The sequence below is a fragment of the Centropristis striata genome, chromosome 4 (genome assembly GCF_030273125.1).
Source record: "Centropristis striata isolate RG_2023a ecotype Rhode Island chromosome 4, C.striata_1.0, whole genome shotgun sequence".
NCBI classification, from domain to species: domain Eukaryota; kingdom Metazoa; phylum Chordata; class Actinopteri; order Perciformes; family Serranidae; genus Centropristis; species Centropristis striata.
This window is the reverse complement of record NC_081520.1, coordinates 15,138,291-15,157,984: the sequence shown is the minus strand read 5'-3', so window position 1 is coordinate 15,157,984 and position 19,694 is coordinate 15,138,291. Positions and strand designations below refer to the sequence as shown.

Below are 19,694 nucleotides of genomic sequence, written 5' to 3'. Positions count from 1 at the left end.
TGGGCACTTGAAGGGCAGTGTTTTTTTTTGTGTGTTTTTTTTCTGTAAGCAATTGTGAGTCCCACTCTGGAGGCCGGCAGGAAAGTTCAAAACAGAGTTGTAAGGGGAGTGGGGCAGCTGGGAAGAGATGGCGGCTCTGATCGGCGAAGCTCTTTGAAGATTTATAAGTCTTGAACACACAAGGCTGCTGGGCCCCTGAAAGCAAGTGAGAGGGAGAAAGAGATCATGTTAACTCATTATGTGCCATCAAACATAATTTTGTTCTTCATTAGACAAGCTATTTTCTGTACTTTATCCTTCTAACGTCTCACCTTTTATCTTATGTATCTTTTTGATCCTTTACATTTTAGTTGATATGTCATAAATGTGGGTCAATGCATGAAGGAGAATCTAAAGTTATTCATTGTAGTGATTTTTCAATCATATATTTTCACATTTGTGTATAGAAATGTGCTCCCCAGCCTCAGAAACATCTATACTGCTGCTATGTAGGTCTCCAATCATAAGCCAGCTGCTTTGATAATGGAGGCTAATTTGAGCTTTGAGAAGAAAAGCAGCAGAGCGCCTTTAACTGAGGGTTGTTGCCGGCTGGCTTTCCCCTGCGTGAGGCCCATTGCAGGCACAGCCCCATTCTGCTCCAGCTCCAGACAGACTTGAATCTCTGCCAGGCCTCTTTATTCTGTGGTCCAACTCTTAATCTGTTCCAGACCTTTTCAGTCAAAGAACTCCAATGTGAGAGGGGAGGTGGGGGGCAGGGAGAGGCAAGGCAAAAGGGGAAGAAAGAAAAACAGAGGAACAGAGGGAAAATGCCGACGGGATAAGCATGCATCCTCTTTAAGATCCAAGGAGGTGGCGAACAGCGAACAAGCCGTGTGTGCACTGTGGCGAGTTGGAAGGAGGGGGGGCTGACCTATGTGGGTTTGTTGTCTTCTGTACGTATTACTGTGTAGGAACAGCAGGGGAAAACATACTATGAGGATATACTGGAGTGCACAAATAGACAGATTTCCTCTGGGAGTTTAATGTTTTGCTTTGAAGCAGTAATGTAAAGCTGTTTGACAAACACGTTGCTGCATTATCCGTCATGTGATGTTTTTCTGCCTCTGCTGTCAGAGTGCTTCACTAGAAAAGATGGCATAGTGTGATGGGGCAGGAGCGAGCCAGTTTAAAGGGTCAGTTCATATTCAAGGCCTTGAATCCTGGAAAAACTTTGTATAAAATAAGTTTATTGGAAAAAAAAACAACAGAATCCACGCCGAGGTCGAGGCTGGAATGAAAATAGACTCTTTCTATGTGGGTTGTGCACTAATTTTGCACTGATTTGACTCTGCAAGCCCCCTCGGAAAGCTGCTTTCTTAAAGGTTATTTAACATTATTATACAATGTACATACAATGTATTACATTGTCAACTACATCTCCATCTTTGGAGGATTAGTCCCACACCTTACTGCCCCGTTAGATGTTGCTTTTCAGCCATCTTAAGGTGAAAATTTTGTTTGTCCATGACACCATTTCTTAATAACCTCAATAATTTTCAGCATAATATTCATTCATTCATTCATTCACCTTTATTTAACCAGGCGGGTCATTAAGAACAAATTCTTATTTACAATGGCGGCCATAGGCACCGATAGGCACACTTATTTATACAACATATCAGACAACATATACGCCGATACTAATAGATACTGATATATCTATGATTGGCTAATATTGACTGATAATTATCAGTCTTGCTCTTAAAAAACTCAACAGCTACTTGCTATTTCAGAAGCAATATCTACTTTGCTATTCTGCTACTAATTTGGGTGATTTATGAAATAAGTTTTAGTTTTATTTATAATATGACACTTGACCAGGTAAAGTACTTTAAAAATTCAACCTATGTGGGCAAAAATGCCCACATAGGCTGGTCTTACTTCATCTGACTTGATTTTTTTCCCATCTCCTTGCCACGTAGAGGCAGGTCAACGCAGGCTGGCTTCACTCAGACTTTACTGTTGTACTTGATGATAAACAGTGCTTGTATCACATCCAGACTGTTTCTACACTTTGCTTATCTCAACGCTAGAAACACAACACCTTCCCAAGGGTCTTTTTTTTTTAAACTTGTTAAATCTACAGCAGACAAATATTTACCATGCCTTCAAAGGTGCTGTGCCCTGGTCACATAGAGAACTTCCCACAGCTGGCACACCCTCAACCCTACCTGCCCCAGGTGATCTTGTGGTGTAATATGCCTGGCAGTGTGATTGGCTGATAAGGGCTTGTGTTGCTGGCTCGTTGTGTTGCAGGGGTGCGTGAAGAAGACAAAAGGCAGACAGCATTAACTTGTCTCTTATCTGCCTGGCCCACCAGCTATCACCGCCCATATGTGCTGCTGACTACAACCACCCCTCCAAAACCACACACACACACTCACACACACACTCACTCACACACTGTCGTCTCAGCTGGGACTAGCCTCCTTTTTTTACGCTATCAATCTGGCCCTGAACTGAACCTGTCCTTCGCTCCTATCTCACACACAGATGTAATTCCCTGCTTCGATATGCTCATTGTTTGTGCATAGTTCCTTCAGTAACATTGGTTACTGTTAGCTGTTTGGTCTGTGAGGGAGTCCTTGACTTGGTTCAGTAGAAACTCGGCTGTATGACTGCATTTATCAGCATACGGTTGTGTCATTTGTTTTATTGTACTCTTCTTTAAAACGCACATCTTAAAGGAAAGATTCAGTCAAATAAACCTGTATATAGTTTTGTCCATCCTTTCTGTCAGCGGTTTTTGCAAAGTTTGAAAAATGCTAATTGAACAGTTTATATTTTAAGGTTGAATTGAAAAATGCTTGCATAATCTGCTTTATGGGAAACTGGGAAATTTTGGTTTTTTGTAAATATAAAACAAGTATTCTGAATTTAATGCTTATATTTACATTTTACCTTGCATGGTGTTTTCACGTGTGTGTAAAAAAGGATGGGTTAAATGCAGAGGTTGAATTTCCCCATTGTGGGATTAATAAAGTAATTAATCTTAATCTATCTAATCTATATACTATTAAAGTTAACCTGAGCAGCTGGTTAAATAAACAAAAAGTTAATATAGTCGATCATTTCAGTTTGTATAAATTAATTCTGTAAACTTTATACTTTGTAGTAGCATTTATAGTAACCATTTAGATGTGATATGGCTTAAAGAGTTTACTGTTAAAAAGCTGCACAACCCCTGTACTCCCCATAGTGAATACTCACAGCTGGGAACATGACGGTATTAAGACATTAAGATCGCTGTGGGCAAGAAATACAAACAGGCAGAGGATCAGAAAGTTGTTAACAAACACTTTATCCACAACAGTGGAAAGTTATGAAAAGTTTGGTAGGGCAGAGTTGAACCTGGATGTCCATAATGTTTGGAAGATAATTTTAAAGCAAGTCTTCACTTCAATAGGATATATGTCTACTGCAAACTTCCATCAAATAGATAGATAGATAGATAGATAGATAGATAGATAGATATAAAAAACGGACAACAAATGTATTAAAAACACACAGAGCTGCTGTAACAGGCTACCACTAGTACGGCACCATCTTTTAGATGTCTTATCATGGTTTTCTTGCACTGTCAGAGTTCCTATTAGCATCATTCCTTGAGTATAATATTATCATCGTTGATAGAAATGATGGTGAAAACTATGAAAATAAACAACCAGGTTGTTTAAAACTGTAGCTTTTACTTTTTGTGTCTTTGTCCATATGCCTCTGCTTCAAAACTCAGCTGCTGACATGCTCCATATGCAGCACCTCTGTCTTGAGAACAGCTAATGGTGCCCTGATGGTGGAGTGATTCAGCCACAAAAGGCTTCAGTATCTGCCAGAGATAAGAAGCGGAGAGAAGTAACACACTCTCCCATGGCTTCACTTGATGTGTGTGGGAGAGAGGAGGCGGCTTCATGACTCTGTGTGTTTGTGTGCATGTATATGTGCTGGGGTGGGGTTGTTGGGGGAGGACAGAGAGAGAGAGAGAGAGGGAGGGGGTGAGGCGACAGGCAGGGCGGGGCGGGGCCTCCAGAGCTTCCCAGGGAGAGCCCTGAGCCACGGTTCATTCAGCTCCTGAGATAGTGTAAACAGACAGTGATTGAATGGTGATGAGAAAGGTGCCGGGGCGGGCAGGACAGCACAGAGAGGCAGCCCCGCATGAAAACTGTGCCCCCGTCAAGGCTTTGTTTTGGTTGCGGCTTCAAGCGCATAAGCAAACAGCTCTCCTCATTGGTTCCATTACTGTTACACCCCTCGTGGTTGAACACATTTGCTGCTCTTTCTCTTCTATAGTGATAGAATGTGTGACCTACTTTACATGCATAGATTGCTGCATTATACTCATGTTTATTAGACCCACCCTTTGCTTGAGTAAAGAATAACAAAGATTTCACTGGGGGACAGCTGTGTTTTCAATACACATGCATTTGTTCCGATAATGTAAACATCTAGTTAGCTTGTTAGTGAACAATGCAATTCCATGTTGGGTGAAATATCTTTGAATCTAAAGTTGAGTAAAGTGGTACATTGTTTACAGAACCTGTTGTAGGTCTTTTTTAAATTAATTTGCCTGATTTGCACACAGGCCCATCAGGCCAAAGTAAGGAGGCAGTCAGTCTGAGGGATAATCTGTGATTTGTTTAGAAGGAAACAAAACGCACAATGAAAGGATAAGTCATAAATGATGCAATGTACAAAACTAACAAAGCCTGTCTTAGTCAGTGAGTGGGAGGGGATCAGGTCTTACAGGAATAGTGGTTGTTTGAGACACTAGGTGGAAAACTTGTGCTGGGACTTCCCTTCCTACACAACCTGCTGCACTGGCTCCACTCTTCTACAAGTTCACCTTGTAGACAAAACACTCAAGTTGTTGGTCTTGTTATGCAGTGTTTAAATGCAGCCAGGCATTAATGGGTGCAGTTGCAGAGGTGCAAGTGTGTTAATAGTTTCCTGGAGATCTTATGTAAATTCTTTATACCTTCAATATTGAAAATTGTTAAAGGTGCTTGTATCTTATTAGGCTAAACACAGAATGGCGAGGCAAAGGACAGAGGTCTCCCATACCTCCTTAATTTTTTCAAAATTACCACTTTTGCACCTTATATTTATGCACAAAATAACAAGAAAAGGAGAAGTACGAAGTCTTGAAAGTTTGAAAACATAATGGTTAAAATAAAGCTTTTCCAAAGTTACAAATGTGCTTGAATTTTTATATACTCCTTCAAAAATGCTTGATTTTCAATATAATCACTAATTTTAACAAAAAAAATTCAGTATTAGAAATGAAACAATTTGTGGCCATATTTGTTTGTCTCCTGGCGTCTCATACCAGACAGCTAAGCTAGCTAATAGCTAGAAAAGTCCTGTTGATCCCTTACTTTGTTTATTTTACTGGCTGTTTATATTAACTTTGGTTGTATGTTTTCATCATGATAATTTAATGCTTGCTAATTTCCCAAATGTTAGTTTACATTGATTGCTGTGAGTATAAAGGAATTCTATACAGGTTATTTTTTGCTATTGAATTTCTAGTAACCTAGATGTGATGATAAAGGCTGGAGAGTCTTTGAGAACATATGTGAACTCTTCTGTGTCTCTTCTGCAGCCGTGAACCAGCAGAGGATCTCCCAGAGTGCACCAGTGAAGCAGGGTGGGCCGATCCTTCCCGGAGTCATGGGAGGCAACAACCAGATGAGACTGCAGCAGATCGAGAAGGAGAGGCTGAGACTGAAGCAACAGGAGCTGCTTCGACAGAGACCACAGGTCGGGAATCAGAGTTAAAGCATTTTGAGGAGTACTGTGGCCTCACGCAGGTCACAGGGTCTCTACTTTCACTATGTAAAAAGTCCCTGAGTGTAGTTGCAAGATACTGGACACTTAACTGCTCACAAGTTTACGAGTGGATGATTTTAGTGTTTGTTGTAAAACACAATGTCCACGTTGAATAGGCCTTTAAATATGAGTCATATTTCATAGGTATAGCGGTGGATCTTAAGCTCCTTTGATCGGTCTTTATTGTTACACCACCCTGCAATGAAGCCTCGTGAGTCATATGTGGTAATTTTATCACTTCCGAACTGTGATGTGTCACTGTGCCGCCCACACAGGGTGGTGCAGCCCAGTCCAGTAGTTTACTCAAGGCTGTGTCATACCACCAGAAACACAGCTTTATGATTATGAATGAGGGTGCTAGTGACTATGTTTACCAGGCAATTCCCTCGGGTTGTTTAAAGTTCACAGGGCAGGAAGTGGCCCAGGTGTGTACATGCTCCAGGCAGATGATTTGGACTGTCCTCAGGACACACTGTGTGCTTAAATAACCTGTTTATTGTCACATGAAGGAGAATTCTGCTTTGCATAATAGGGTAAGGGAATATGGTTGGTACAGATAGATTTCTGCTGGAGTATCCTGACTGGTTAGCCAGGCCAAAACCTTAAACTGTTGTTTTAGTTGTTTTTTTACCCGTCTTCCTGCATGCACATAAAGGTTTATAGAGAATGTTATGCATGCATTTATTCATTTCTGCCTCCCTACCTGATTTCTCCTGGTTTGTATGCATGTATATGTAATGATAGAGAATGTAGAATTAATTAGTTATGCAAGTAAAACATTAGTTATAAAGATCACACATGGCCAGATCTCTTATCCAAACCCTGGACACCCTCACTTGTTGGATAAACAAAGAGCTTAATGTAAAATAAAATGAGGTGTTGCAATCTGGACTGTATACATTTCAAGACCTACTATCAGACTAGATTCCAGTAAACGCCAAATTCCTGTAAGTTTTAAGATATGTAATGTTTAGAATACGGAGGCCATACTGTGTTTGCAAATATATAGGAGAGCATGAATATGGTAGGGAATTGTGCAATGGTGCAGGCTATATGCTTGTGTTAGGAGTTCAACTTTGGGGCAATACTTGCCACACCCAAATGGATTCCACATGGCCGAAGTATGATGAGGAACGGGTGGCAATGTATGCTACTTTTGGTGGCAGTCCAGTGCTGACGCTGCTCAGTCATGCACAAAAAGAGAGCCAATAAAACCATAAAGCTTGTTTACAGTATACAGCCCTCATAAGCCCTCTTAATCAAAACCAGATTGTTTACATGTGCGCATGGGATTCTGGGATAAATGTAGCTGTTTGAGAAGGAAACACCTTCAGCTGAATTATGCTTTTTATTCATTTTTTTCTCATAGATTGTGTCTATTTCTAAAAACTCCTATTAAACACTTGAGGTGTCTAGCGGAAAGTCTACCACTTTTCTAAAAACAACACATCCCAGTGGCTGCCTTGGTTGTTGTTTCACCCTTTAAAAGTTAATGGGATCTCAAAACGGGACACTGGTCAAGCCACTTCACCTTCCCGTTCAAGGACTTATAGGGGAAGGAGGTGAAAAAGAACAACATGACTTCATATCCGTGGCCTTATCTGATCAGAGCATGTGTAGAAAACAATTGTCTCCAACTGTTGTCGGCCCCTCGTGTAATTTGACACTCTGTATGGGCAGAAATGGAGCACACCATGTTGGCAGTCTGTGTGTAATTCCTTAATTTAACATATTATGCAGTGACAGCAGCGTTAAAAGGCAGTTGTGACATATTTGTACGAAGCTGTAGCTGTTTATAATTATCTTCTGAGGTTAGGAGTGGAGTTGATTGTGTTGCTCACATGCTTTTCATGCTTTATCATCCACAGGAGCTTGCTATAAGGAATCAGCTGCCTACCAGTATGGATCAAGATGGCATCACAAACCCTGTGTCCTCCCCTATGGCCCAGGATGCCCGGACCATGACCGCCAACAGCTCTGACCCATTCCTCAACAGGTTGGTTTCATACAGAAGCCAGGAGAAGCCTCAGTAGAGCAAATGTTCCCATATTACAGTACACACACAGCTGAGGTGCACTGATTGACGTCAGTGCACTTGGCGTGGGCTTCAATTCTGGTCCAGCTCGTCTGACTTAATGTATCCTGTTTGAGGGAATCTGTGTGCTCGTCTGTTTGAGCTCCCTGAGTTACACAAGTAGTAAAAACAGAAGGCCAGTCTCTGGGCTTAACCCTTCTCACATGGTAATGTCTCACTCAGACCAGCAGAGTTTACTGCACAATGATGACCTCTGGTGTGCAACTGCTGCAATGAGGCAATCAGAGCTTAAATGGTGGTGTCACCTGCCTGTGCAAAATAACAAATCACACTTTATTCAAAGTGAAGACAGACATGTTCTATAATTTGAGCAGAAATGACACAAAACCCAATGGACTGATATTAGATCTGAGAAAAAGATCTGCTCCATTGCATTCTGGGAAATCATTCCTAGCAGTTCAAGCTCTAGTTCTTCCGTGAGCGGATGAAGTGAGGAAAGAGCTGAATAGCAAGCAGGCCATGAGAACATGTGGTCCAGTCAGTAGACAGGCCAACCTAATCTCCCCTCCTCCCCCTGTTGCCTCCACTCCCCTACTCTCACAATGGCCTCATTCATCCTGCCTCTGCCATACTCTGCCTACATATTTTTCCTCTGCTAATTAGTATAGGCTTGTCAAATGTCTTCTCTCTGCTTCTTTGTCTCTCTGTTGCCCCATTCATCGTTGCTCTTTTCGCTATATTCTGCAATCGAGGGCGAAAAAGTGAAGCTCTGTGTCGCTGTGGATTACTCACCACAGTCGTTCAAATAGATGGAACAGTTGAAACGTGCACGTATGCAGAAGGTCCCCGAGGGAATTAAGGCCACACTGTTACTTTTCAGCCTGTGTGCTTTTAATAACTGAGTGTTTGCTTTGTTGGATCAGTTAATTAGATTCACACAGTTCAGTTTCAAAGCAGTTGAGTGAAGGGTCATCGAGGTCATCCACAAACTCTGCTGAGACAAAAACAACTTTATTTACTCCAGTTTGATTGCACGGTCACTAACAAACATCATGATTTTTACAGTTTGTAACCCAGAATTGTTTGTTTTTGTATTTTCAGCGGGACCTACCACTCCAGGGATGAGAGCACAGACAGCGGCTTGAGTATGAGCAGCTACAGCGTCCCTCGCACTCCAGATGACTTCCTCAACAGCGTGGATGAGATGGACACAGGTGAGGCTGGAAACAACATACCAGATAAGCTGGTGATGACATTTTAGTAGTTGGTTCATGAAGCTTTATTTGACATTAAAAAAAAATCTAAATAATGACAAAATCATCAAAATAATGAGAAAAAAAGTTGAAGTCACAAGAAAATGTCAAAATGAAAAGAAAAAAGTTGAAGTCATGAGAAAAAAAGTAAATCATGAAAAAATAGTCAAAATAATGAGAAAAAAGTTGAAGTCACGAGAAAAAAGTCAAAATGGAAAAAAAGTCAAATTCACGAAAAAAAAGTCAAAATGATGAGAAAATAGTCAAAATAATGAGGAAAAAAAGTTGAAGTCACAAAAAAGGTAAAAATGAAAAGAAAAAAGCCAAAACCACAAGAAAAAAAGTAAAAATAATGAGAAAATCTTCAAAATATTGAGAAAGAAGTTGAATACCATCAATACCATTAGTTGTATTTGTTTACCAACTAGATGGAACTCCTGGTTTAAAGCAAAAGCCTCAAGGACTAGCAGTTCAGTTTGGTATTAACCCTTTGTTGAGCAGAGAGTGGTCTCAGAAAATAATGAAAATGTTTCATGAAGCTTATAACTTCTAATAGTTGGTTGTTTAATAAAATATGTTTACCTGTGTCTCTAGTATTTACACCACATATTGTACATGGGAAGAGTTGCTTTAAGTTTTTTATTGCATAAGAAAGTAGAATTAATTATTGTTGATAGCAGACTTTACTCATAATGAACTACTCTCATGAGAGAGGCTTTTTAGCTGCCCTGACTCGTTGATATTTCACAATTCTTTCCACTATGTTAGTGATGTTGTAGCTGTCAGAAATCCCCCAAATCTCCTGCTTGTAATTGCAACTAGGCGTCTGTTGTGACTGTTCTCACTTGGCTGCTCATAATTACTGTCTGCACAAAAAGATAGGAATGTGGTTCAATTATTATCTTTACTGCAATGCACCAAGCTGACAAGATCGTCCAAACACCCTCTGACTTGCTGAGTCAGATCATTTAACAATGTTTTCCTCATCATTAGGGGACCCTCTTCCACCTTCCATGGCATCACAGCCCAGCCGTTTTCCCGACTACCTGGACGCAATCCCGGGAACAGACGTGGACCTGGGCACCCTAGAGAGTGAGAGCATGGCAGTGGAGGGCGAAGAGTTGATGCCCAGTCTCCAGGAGGCCCTGAGCTCCGAGATCCTCAACGACATGGAGACGGTGCTGGCAGCTACCAAGATCGACAAGGAGAGCTTCCTCACGTGGTTATAGAAGATCTGAGCAGAGCACTCCTTTTTACTCCTCTCCTACACTCTGAACTGCTGCCTGCTCTAATCTGTGAAGGAGTCATAGATGCTTTTACAAGACATTTCAGCAAGCCTCTCTGGACTTCTGTCTCTGTCTAGGCGTGTAAGGCCAACCTCTTTTGAGGCAGTATTGTTCTTTTCTTTTCACTGGTGTGTTATCTCTTTATTTTGTCTGTGTCTTCAAGGCTGGCCCATGAACAGACAATTACGCAAGGGTCCCCAAATCTTTCACAGATCTGTCAGTGAATCTAGGGCATCTTTACCTAGAGCAGGGGCCGCTCCTTCCCCTGGTCTCCCCTCATAGCTGAGCTGCATGTACTCTTCTGCAAGGACCGCCATCATCACTTATCACCTGGAGCCTCTGGTGCCTCTTTTCCTTGCAATATAGTGCTACTTAACTGCATTTGGGACTATTGCATCTAGCTTCAGTAGCTTTACATTTGGCCTTGTACGTTTTTATTCTGTTTTGTTTGTTTGTTTGTATTCAACGAGCCTGAGAAACCAAAAATGATGTATTTGAAGCATAAAGAACAATACTGATTTGGAGTAAAGGTAATGTGAGGCCCACTTTGGACATGTTGGCTTTGCTGGGGGCGGGGTGACGTGAGGGTTGGAGCCTGGGGACCGACTACATTGCTGCTTGGCTGTGCCAGCAAGTCTAAGTTAAACATTTGATAGATCAAGTGCCTTCAGTTGTATTTTTTGAGACGCGAGCACCATGAACAAAGTTCCTGTAATGCAGCAATATGCATTAGGCTGTATTCATTCATCAGCCACACTTTCCTCTATCTAATGTTCAGTAATCAAAATTGTATTTTTGTTTTATAAACACATTATAAGGGGATTTAGGGATTTCTGTTTTTTAAACCCTAGCTTCTAAGTATCTCAGTCTTATCCAAGCCTAATTCATGATTCATTCTTTGTTTTATCTTTTTAGTATCCTTTTATTTTTAGGTTGCTACATATGTATGATAGCTTAGATCAAATGGCATTTTGCTTCTTGTTTTTAATGCCTTTCATAGATGAATTAATACATTTTTAACAGGGTCGACTGTTATCACAGCACACCACTTCACCAAGATGAAGTCTGCCAAGACGGAATGATTCAGTTTTGGCGTATGTTTTTTTTAAAAAAGCATTTAGCTGGTTCTCTTGTCTCTGATTTACTATATACATATTAGTGTTATTGTTGATCACATGCAGCTTTTACTATCTTTCCTAAACATTAACCAAAAAGGCAGATCTCTTGGCGAAACAGAAACTATAGCTCTTTGATCAATTAAACCTTGTGACAACATACAGTCGACAAGAGTTGTGATGTTTGAAGCAGTCTTCCTAAGGAGCGGCCGTGACCGCTCGGTGCGATGCCGTGTTGAAATGAAATGTTTATAGACTACAGCGAGGACAAGTTTAAGCAGGTTATGTCGAGGGGTAGTGTAGAAGGCCAGGGTTTGACTGACGGCGGGGAGTTAACGTGGATTGTTGAATTTTTTTTTTTTTGTGAAATAATTAAGAAACAATCAGTTATAATCTCAGTCAGGAATTGTTGTGGCAGATTCCAAAGATGTTTTTGTAATGACGCTAACACTTATTTTTGCTTCCATTCTCACAGAGTCCAGAAACGGTATGATTTGTGAATCAGCCTCTGTATGAACACACTGTATAAGCTAATGAGAAAATGATGTAGGTTTAAAGTGTTAATGGACATGTCTGAATAGGTCTAGCTGAGAGATTCTTTTTTATTTTTTAGACAAGATGGTTGTTTTGAGTGACTAACCCTGAGATTTAAAGGATGAGGTTTCAGAACAGAGAAGCAAGTGATTCTTCTATAAGCGCTCACATGTTTACATTATCTCGGAATAAGACACTGCTACGGCTGCAGTGAAGACAACACACTGACAATTCTCATAATCACATTTTGATGTTTACACCATGACTACATATTTGCATGACTGCAGTAACCTTTGAATAATCAGCCTGCTCTGTATGCCCTGTTTGGCCTTGCAGGGTGTCACACTGATTCTGTTGCCAACCAATAATTAATTGGTAGCATTAACTTGATGGAACAATTTTGTTTTTGTAGATCAGAGATCATGAACAATTTTTTTTATTCTGTGTGAGAAACCTCTTTTTAGTTTTGATTTTAATGATCATTAAATCATGTGTTGATGGTTTTAAGATGGATAAACAGTGTTGGTGAGAACAATGCAACTAAAATGAGTGGTACACTACAGTGCTTGTATTGCACGGCTACAGAGTTTTCATTTTGATGCAATGATGCATTTTGTCACACAAACCTGATTTTATGCTTACTTAGTGTGTAATTGTCAGAGCATATTAGCTGTTGACTGTCATTGTAGCAGTAGAACTAATCACACAAGTTAAAGGATTTTGTATTTAGAGTTTTCTAAATGCACATGAAATGAATTTATATTCAGTAATGATCTGTTCATTTTTTTTTTTTGATAGATATGTGCATGTGTTTTAGAACAATAAATTCTGTTACATTATATCTTGCTTCATATGATACTTTGAAATTGGCCTGAAATAAAGTATATACTTTGTGGTAATATTTTACTTGTGTGGTATTGTATTTTATTATTTGTGTTACATACATACATGCATACATACATACATACCAGGGATATTATATTTAACGGAATAACGAAAACTAGAATGGAAAAAACATTTTTATTAACTGAGATAAAAATAAGTTTAAAAAAAAACGATAACTAACTGAAACTGTATTATGTGGTTACTAAACTAACTAAAACTATCTAAAATTATAGTGAAAATATCCTTCGTTTTCGTCTATGTCAACTTTTTTTCATACATGATCCAGTGTTTCTATTAGAAAGAGGATTCTGTTAGTGAACATGCAGGAACACATGGTAAATATGTTTATTGAGATTGGGATGTCTACACTTGAACCAAAATTCGAAACACCTGGAACTGTAAGAGTTTATAACCTTATTGGGGCTAAGATGGATAAACCAAAGGAAATAAAGGCAAAAATTATTATGACCTCTTTGAATCTCGCACTAAAACTAAGCATTTTCAAAAAATAAAACTAGCAACCTCAGTCTAAAAACTAACTAAAACTAACTGAATTTGAAAACAAAAATTCAAAAAAATTTAAACTAAGACTAATAAAAATTCCAAAACTATTATAACCTTGATACATACATACATACATACATACATACATACATGAGTAAGGTTATTCTTGTCTGTCCCGACCCTATAAGCTTTTATTGAAATTGCTTATACATTTTACATTAAATATATGACCTTGTTTTAATAGAACAAACCTGCAGCTTCTCAATTAATGCAAATATATTCTTTTATATTAAATATGAGTAAATGACAGGTCAATGCAGATAACAAACCAACAACACCAGTCAAAGGCTATTCTATTTGTGCTGTAAATATGAAGTACTATGACACGGTGTTGCAGCTCCTCCCTGTAACCACTGGGTGGCAGTAAATATGATCCCAAATCAGTAGTGGAAAATACGTAAAGTTTACTGGAGTACTGTACTTCTACTCTTACTCTACTACATTGCATTTATCTGAAAACTGGAGATACCAGTTCCTTTGCTAAAATTTAACATATGATTATACTTTGCTATAGATTGAACTACCCAACAGCAAATAAAGTAGTTAACATAAATATGCTCTACATGGACTTTATCACAGGGATCTTAAAGTTTTGATGACTGAGTGCCAATTTAGGGAGGCAGGGCCACATAGGAAAAGTGCAAAGTGCTCTCATGCTATGACATTTTTCATGACATTTTCCTGACATACTATACGATGGCATTTTTGTGGCATTTTTGATGGGATTTAGATAATACAGCAGGACTTTTTTCAGTAAATTTGGACAACATACTATACATTTACTTTTTTTTTAATGTAATTTGGGTGACATACCATAGTATGATTTTTTAATGAAATTTTGACAACATACCTCGGAGTGGATTCTGTTGTTTTATCTTTTTACCTTCAAACTTATTTTATACAAAGATTTTTTTTTCTATTTCTGTGTGATTTGGACGAGATAATATTCTATAACTTTTTTTTAATTAAATTTGGACGACGTACTGTACTATGACTTTTTGTGTGTGTTTTGGACGGCATACTATACTATGTGTTTTGGACAATATAACTAACTTTTTTTGTGAAATTTTAACGACATACTATATTATGACTTTTTTAATAAAATTTGGATGACATACTATACTATGACTTTTTTGTGTAATTTGGACAACATAGATGTTTTTTTTCACATTGTTTTTTTTTTAATTTTGACAACATACTGTAACATGATATTTAAATAAAATGTTGACAAACATACTATGCTATGACTTTTTTGTGTGATTTGGGCAACATACTATACTATGACTTTTATTGTGAAATTTGGATGACATACTATACTATAACTTTTTAAATTAAAATTTGACAACATAATATATCATGATAGTTTAATAAAATTTGGACAACATGCTATACTATGACTGTTTAAATTACATTTTAACAACATATTGTAGCATGACATTTTAACGAAATTTTGACAACATACTATACTATGACTTTTAAAAAAATGAAATTTGGACAACATACTATTCTATTACTTTTTGCTATTTGCTATTTGGATGACATAATATACTATGAGTTTTTTGTGTGATTTGGACAACATACTATACTATGACTTTTATTGTGAAATTTGGATGACATACTTTACTTTGTCTTTTTTGTGAAATTTTAACGACATACTATGACTTTTTTGTGTGATTCGGACAACATACTATACTTTGACTTTTATTGTGAAATTTTGACAACATACTATACTATGACTTTTAAAAAAATGAAATTTGGACAACATACTACAACATTACTTTTTGCTATTTGCTATTTGGATGACATAATATACTATGACTTTTTTTTTTGCATGATTTGGACAACTACTATGACGTTTTTTAGTTGAATATATGACTTTTTAATTAAATTTGGACAACATACTATACTATGACTTTTATTGTGAAATTTGAATGACATACTGTACTTTGACTTTTTAATTAAATTTGGACAAAATACTATACTATAACATTTTTAATTACATTTGGACAACATAATATACTATGACTTTTTAATTAAATTTGGAAAAAATACTATACTATGAAATTTTAAAATACATTTTGACAACATCCTATACTATGACTTTTTAATTAAATTTGGAAAAAAAATACTATACTATGACATTTTTAATTACATTTTGACAACATACTATTCCATGATATTTTATTACAATTTTGACAACATACTATACAATGACTTTTAATTCAATTTGGACGACATACTATACTATGACTTTTTTTGTTAAATTTGGACAAAATACTATACTATGCTTTTTTAATTAAATTTGGATGACATACTATACTATGACGTTTTTTGTGAAATTTGGACAACATTCTATACTATTCTTTTAAAAAAATTTAATTTGGACAACATACTATTCTATTACTTTTTGTTATTTTTTAAATAAAAATTTGACAGCATACTATAATATGACTTTATTAATTATATTTGGATGACATTCTATAAGTTTTTTAAAGAAAGTTTTGACAACATGAGATACTATGGGACAATCGGTAGACCTTCAAAATCAAGTTATCATTGGAAAGTAAATATTAAGTGTGCTATTTGGTTGTGGGCATGTGATTCTAGAAACTTAAAGCGATCAAAAACTTACTTTCACAGTCTCAAATTTACACTAATTAATAATAAACAAGCTTTTGGTCATAGAGCTTCTTCAGGCATTTGAGGCAAACAGAACAAAGGAACACTTTGGTGTATATATAGACATTTCTGTAATTAACCTCAATCTGTGTATCCCTGACACCCAAGGGTATTGTAGTCCATTAGCAGACATGGCCTACAAAAATGGAGGGCAAGGATACAATGTATGAGCCAGAAAAAAACATGGATCTAAAAAATACAAGATTACAGCTCTTCGCAAAAGGTTTTGCACAATGACTTTTGATACAATAACTATATTTCAATAATATAGACTAAGCATCTATTCAAAAAGGGAACACAAACACCACTTTTTATTTATTCATTTATTCAAATCAATTTTATTAATTACATGTATTATAATGTCTCATTACTATCCCAATAATTATTAAATATTACATGAAAATAAAGAATGGTTACATTACTTAATTTGCATCAAAAACTACCACAGATGAAAAAGCTTGAACGATGAGTAAGAAAACATTTGTTGTGGCAAGATTCTTTGCGTGTATGGTAGCAAAACTTCTGAAGGTAAATACCATATCATGCTAAATAGTGGATGCAGATTTAGAAACTTAACTTGGAATACCAAGATGAACTTGAAAGCAACAAAGCAATGTTTTCTTTTCACAGTGTGAATTTGGTATTTTATCCTATATGACAGCACTACAGCATGAGTATGACGAACAGACCACAAAAACTGCAAAGAAAAGTAGTTTCTTGGCCAATATACCAGGAATAAAATATGCAGAGTACTAAGGACAGAACACAAATTCCGTTCACAGTAAATACAATACAAAACAATACAGTATACTTGGATAACAAATAATATGAGTTTATAAAATTCCATTTTAACATTATTTACAAATGTTTCCCCTTACATCTGTAACCTCTGTACTTTTAGCTGCAGTCTGATTTTTTTTTAGTAATCTGTGACCCAAATTTACGAATGACTGCCCAGAATCTCATCCAAATTTATATCTTTCATCCAATCATCATTCCCAGAGCCAGACTTGAGCAGAGAGTCTATGAAGTCTGAGTCTGTGTTGATCCCTGGGACTGTGTTGTCTCCCTCGGGGAGGAAGTCAAAGGTCAGTCGGTTCGCCCGGTTATTCTGGTAGCTGCTAGCGCTCGGACTGGGCTCTGCAAAAGATCCTGCTGGTACCCTCTGTTCAGGAGAGGCCTGGTTCAGGTTCCCCACTGCTGATGGAGATCCCATCATTGGCTGGCTTGCTCTTGGGCCTGTGTCTCTTAATGAAGGGTTCAGAGGGAGCATCCCAATGTCTGGTGCTACCTGGTTGGGAGGGCCGATGTGCCTCTGTTGATACGGGTGGTTTGGCATGTCCAGTTGTGCACCCTGAGGCTGTAGTGGATTGGGTAGTCGCCTTACACCGAGTCCAGTTGTCACTTGCTTGTTGGCTGAGCCCCAGCCCATGTTGACATTTTTCATCAAGCCTCCCAGACCCTGCCCTGGTACCCCTGAGGAATGCAGGTCAGCTGTCGTTCTCGGGTGTTGTACACCTGCTACATTGTTCATCCCAAAAGAATTCCCATGTGTGTTCGGCCCCAGGAACCTAGGTTTATTTTGATTTAGTCCAATTCGATTCTGATTGCTATGCTGCTGAAATTGGCCGATACAAGCACTTGGACGGCAGTCGGTCCCGATACCAAATCTGCGGTCCGATGGCGAAGGGCTCATCTTCGAGCCGGTCCCACTTGGGAGGTGACAAGACATGGACTGGAGGTCATTCTCAGGGCCGTTGCTGGATGACTGGGAGGAGTTTTGAGCTAAAGAGATGCCAAGAAAAACTGATTAGAATTGTGGTCACTTTTAAGCATTTAACACATTTCTGACTTACGATAACTGTTCAGTACCTGTGAAGATGTTTCCTTGCTGGACTCCCACCATACTTCTTGACTGCTTGTAGTCAGGTGGCGGTCTCGTGAGATGACGGTTGAACTGATCGTGTGCATTGTCTTTGTCCTAAAAGAAAAGACAAAGTTGGTGTCAAAAATAAAATCAGTTTATAATTTTTTTTTCTCGCTCTCTCTTTTCTTCTCTTTCTTTTTCTCAATGAAATAATGAATTGAATAAGCAAACAATTAAACATGAATATTTATGTACTTATTTATTTACTTATTCTTTTGGCACTGCCTCTTGTAAAAAATGCATAAATGTGGCAGGATGAATTGAATATGTGATGAAGCTGCTAATATTTGTAATCTCATAACATACAATAAAGTAATAAAAATAAAAAAATCTAACAAATTCTCAAAACAGATTGCCATGCCTAATAATTCGTGAGCGTTTTATGTTGAAATAGGTTTCTTACTGAGTTGCTAATGTTGTGCTGTTGTTGATTAAGCTGTCTCTGCATTGCCTGAGTTTTGACCGGGCCTTTCTGCTGGTTGTTGGGTGCTGGGAGCCGTGGCTGCGACTGGGCTGACATGACTCCTAAGCTTCCATTGGTGGGCAGCCTCGGACCAGGAGGGACCCCCTTAGAAGAGACACATGATTATTAAAACACTGTATATAACACTGTATACCTCTTCTCTGCTAAATGACTGGAGACTGGAGCAAAGTGCTGAGAAAGCTGCTGTGGAAAAACACAAAAACAAAACACTGCAATAATATGAGTCGGCCACTAGAGGGCAAAACTCTACAAGACATCATAGATGTGTGTCAAAGATGCTATTCAACCTCCAGAATGTGGTCAAGGCTACTCCCTCTGCAGATGAAAAAGAGAGACTTGGAGAGAAGCTTTTTTTGGAAGGGGGAGTGCGAGCCCTCCTCAAGGCCTGCTTCTCCCTTGATAATTGTGTCTAAAGAGAGTGGAAAGAATCCCTGAGACAGCAGGAAATGTGTGCCAATGGGGAGTTAAGCGCCAGCACCATGACTACCTCCATTTAATAAGCTCTCCTTTACTGATCACTGTGTTGTGTTTGGCAAGGAGGAATTCCATCCACCAGAAACCCATTTGGCTCCTGACACTATCGCACTGATTAAAATGTTGTAGTCGGCAGCACTCAAATGAAATTGAGATAGCCAAACTAGCTTTTTGTTGAAAGTCTTGTCCTAGACGTATGCTTTCACCATCACGGCTGTACGAGATGTTATATGTCCTTGTAATGCATATTTCTTAGCTTTTTTTAGTCAGCCGAGTAGATCATCCGAGCGATCCAAGTAAAACCTATCTTTCTTGTGGACATAAGGACACTCTCAATGTGCTCAAGCTTCAACCAAGTGCAAGCATTTGTCATGAAGGAGGTTAATGTGCACCAAATCCAAGTCAACACACGCTGTGTATACAATGTCAGTCATTGTGTTGACTTAAAATGTTTCCCAGGGTGAAATGGATTAGAAATCCAACAGTGCATTTAGCAGAAGCTATTAGTTAGAGGACAGATTCTTTGCAGAGGATGAATCTCTACAGGGTGGTGACTTTGTGGTCCCAGGGAGAAAAACAGAAAAAATGAGAGG

General features: G+C 38.3%; 2 protein-coding genes across 2 annotated transcripts in view; one reads left to right on the top strand and one right to left on the bottom strand.

The window, feature by feature from the left end:
- Positions 1-12,989, top strand: part of yap1 (Yes1 associated transcriptional regulator) — a 29,130-nt gene extending 16,141 nt beyond the window's left edge. The window contains exons 5-8 of the mRNA XM_059331269.1: positions 5,639-5,796; positions 7,734-7,861; positions 9,002-9,114; positions 10,147-12,989. Coding sequence (XP_059187252.1) covers positions 5,639-5,796; positions 7,734-7,861; positions 9,002-9,114; positions 10,147-10,382 — 635 coding nt within the window. The 3' untranslated portion in view covers positions 10,383-12,989. The remainder of the gene's footprint in view (positions 1-5,638; positions 5,797-7,733; positions 7,862-9,001; positions 9,115-10,146) is intronic.
- Positions 12,990-16,638: 3,649 nt separating this feature from the next.
- The window catches only part of zmp:0000001236 (mastermind-like protein 2), a 43,480-nt gene continuing 40,424 nt past the window's right edge, over positions 16,639-19,694 (bottom strand). The window contains exons 3-5 of the mRNA XM_059331831.1: positions 18,547-18,711; positions 18,089-18,197; positions 16,639-18,001 (exon numbers count right to left, since the gene is read on the bottom strand). Of these exons, the coding sequence (XP_059187814.1) occupies positions 17,157-18,001; positions 18,089-18,197; positions 18,547-18,711 (1,119 nt within the window). The 3' untranslated portion in view covers positions 16,639-17,156. The remainder of the gene's footprint in view (positions 18,002-18,088; positions 18,198-18,546; positions 18,712-19,694) is intronic.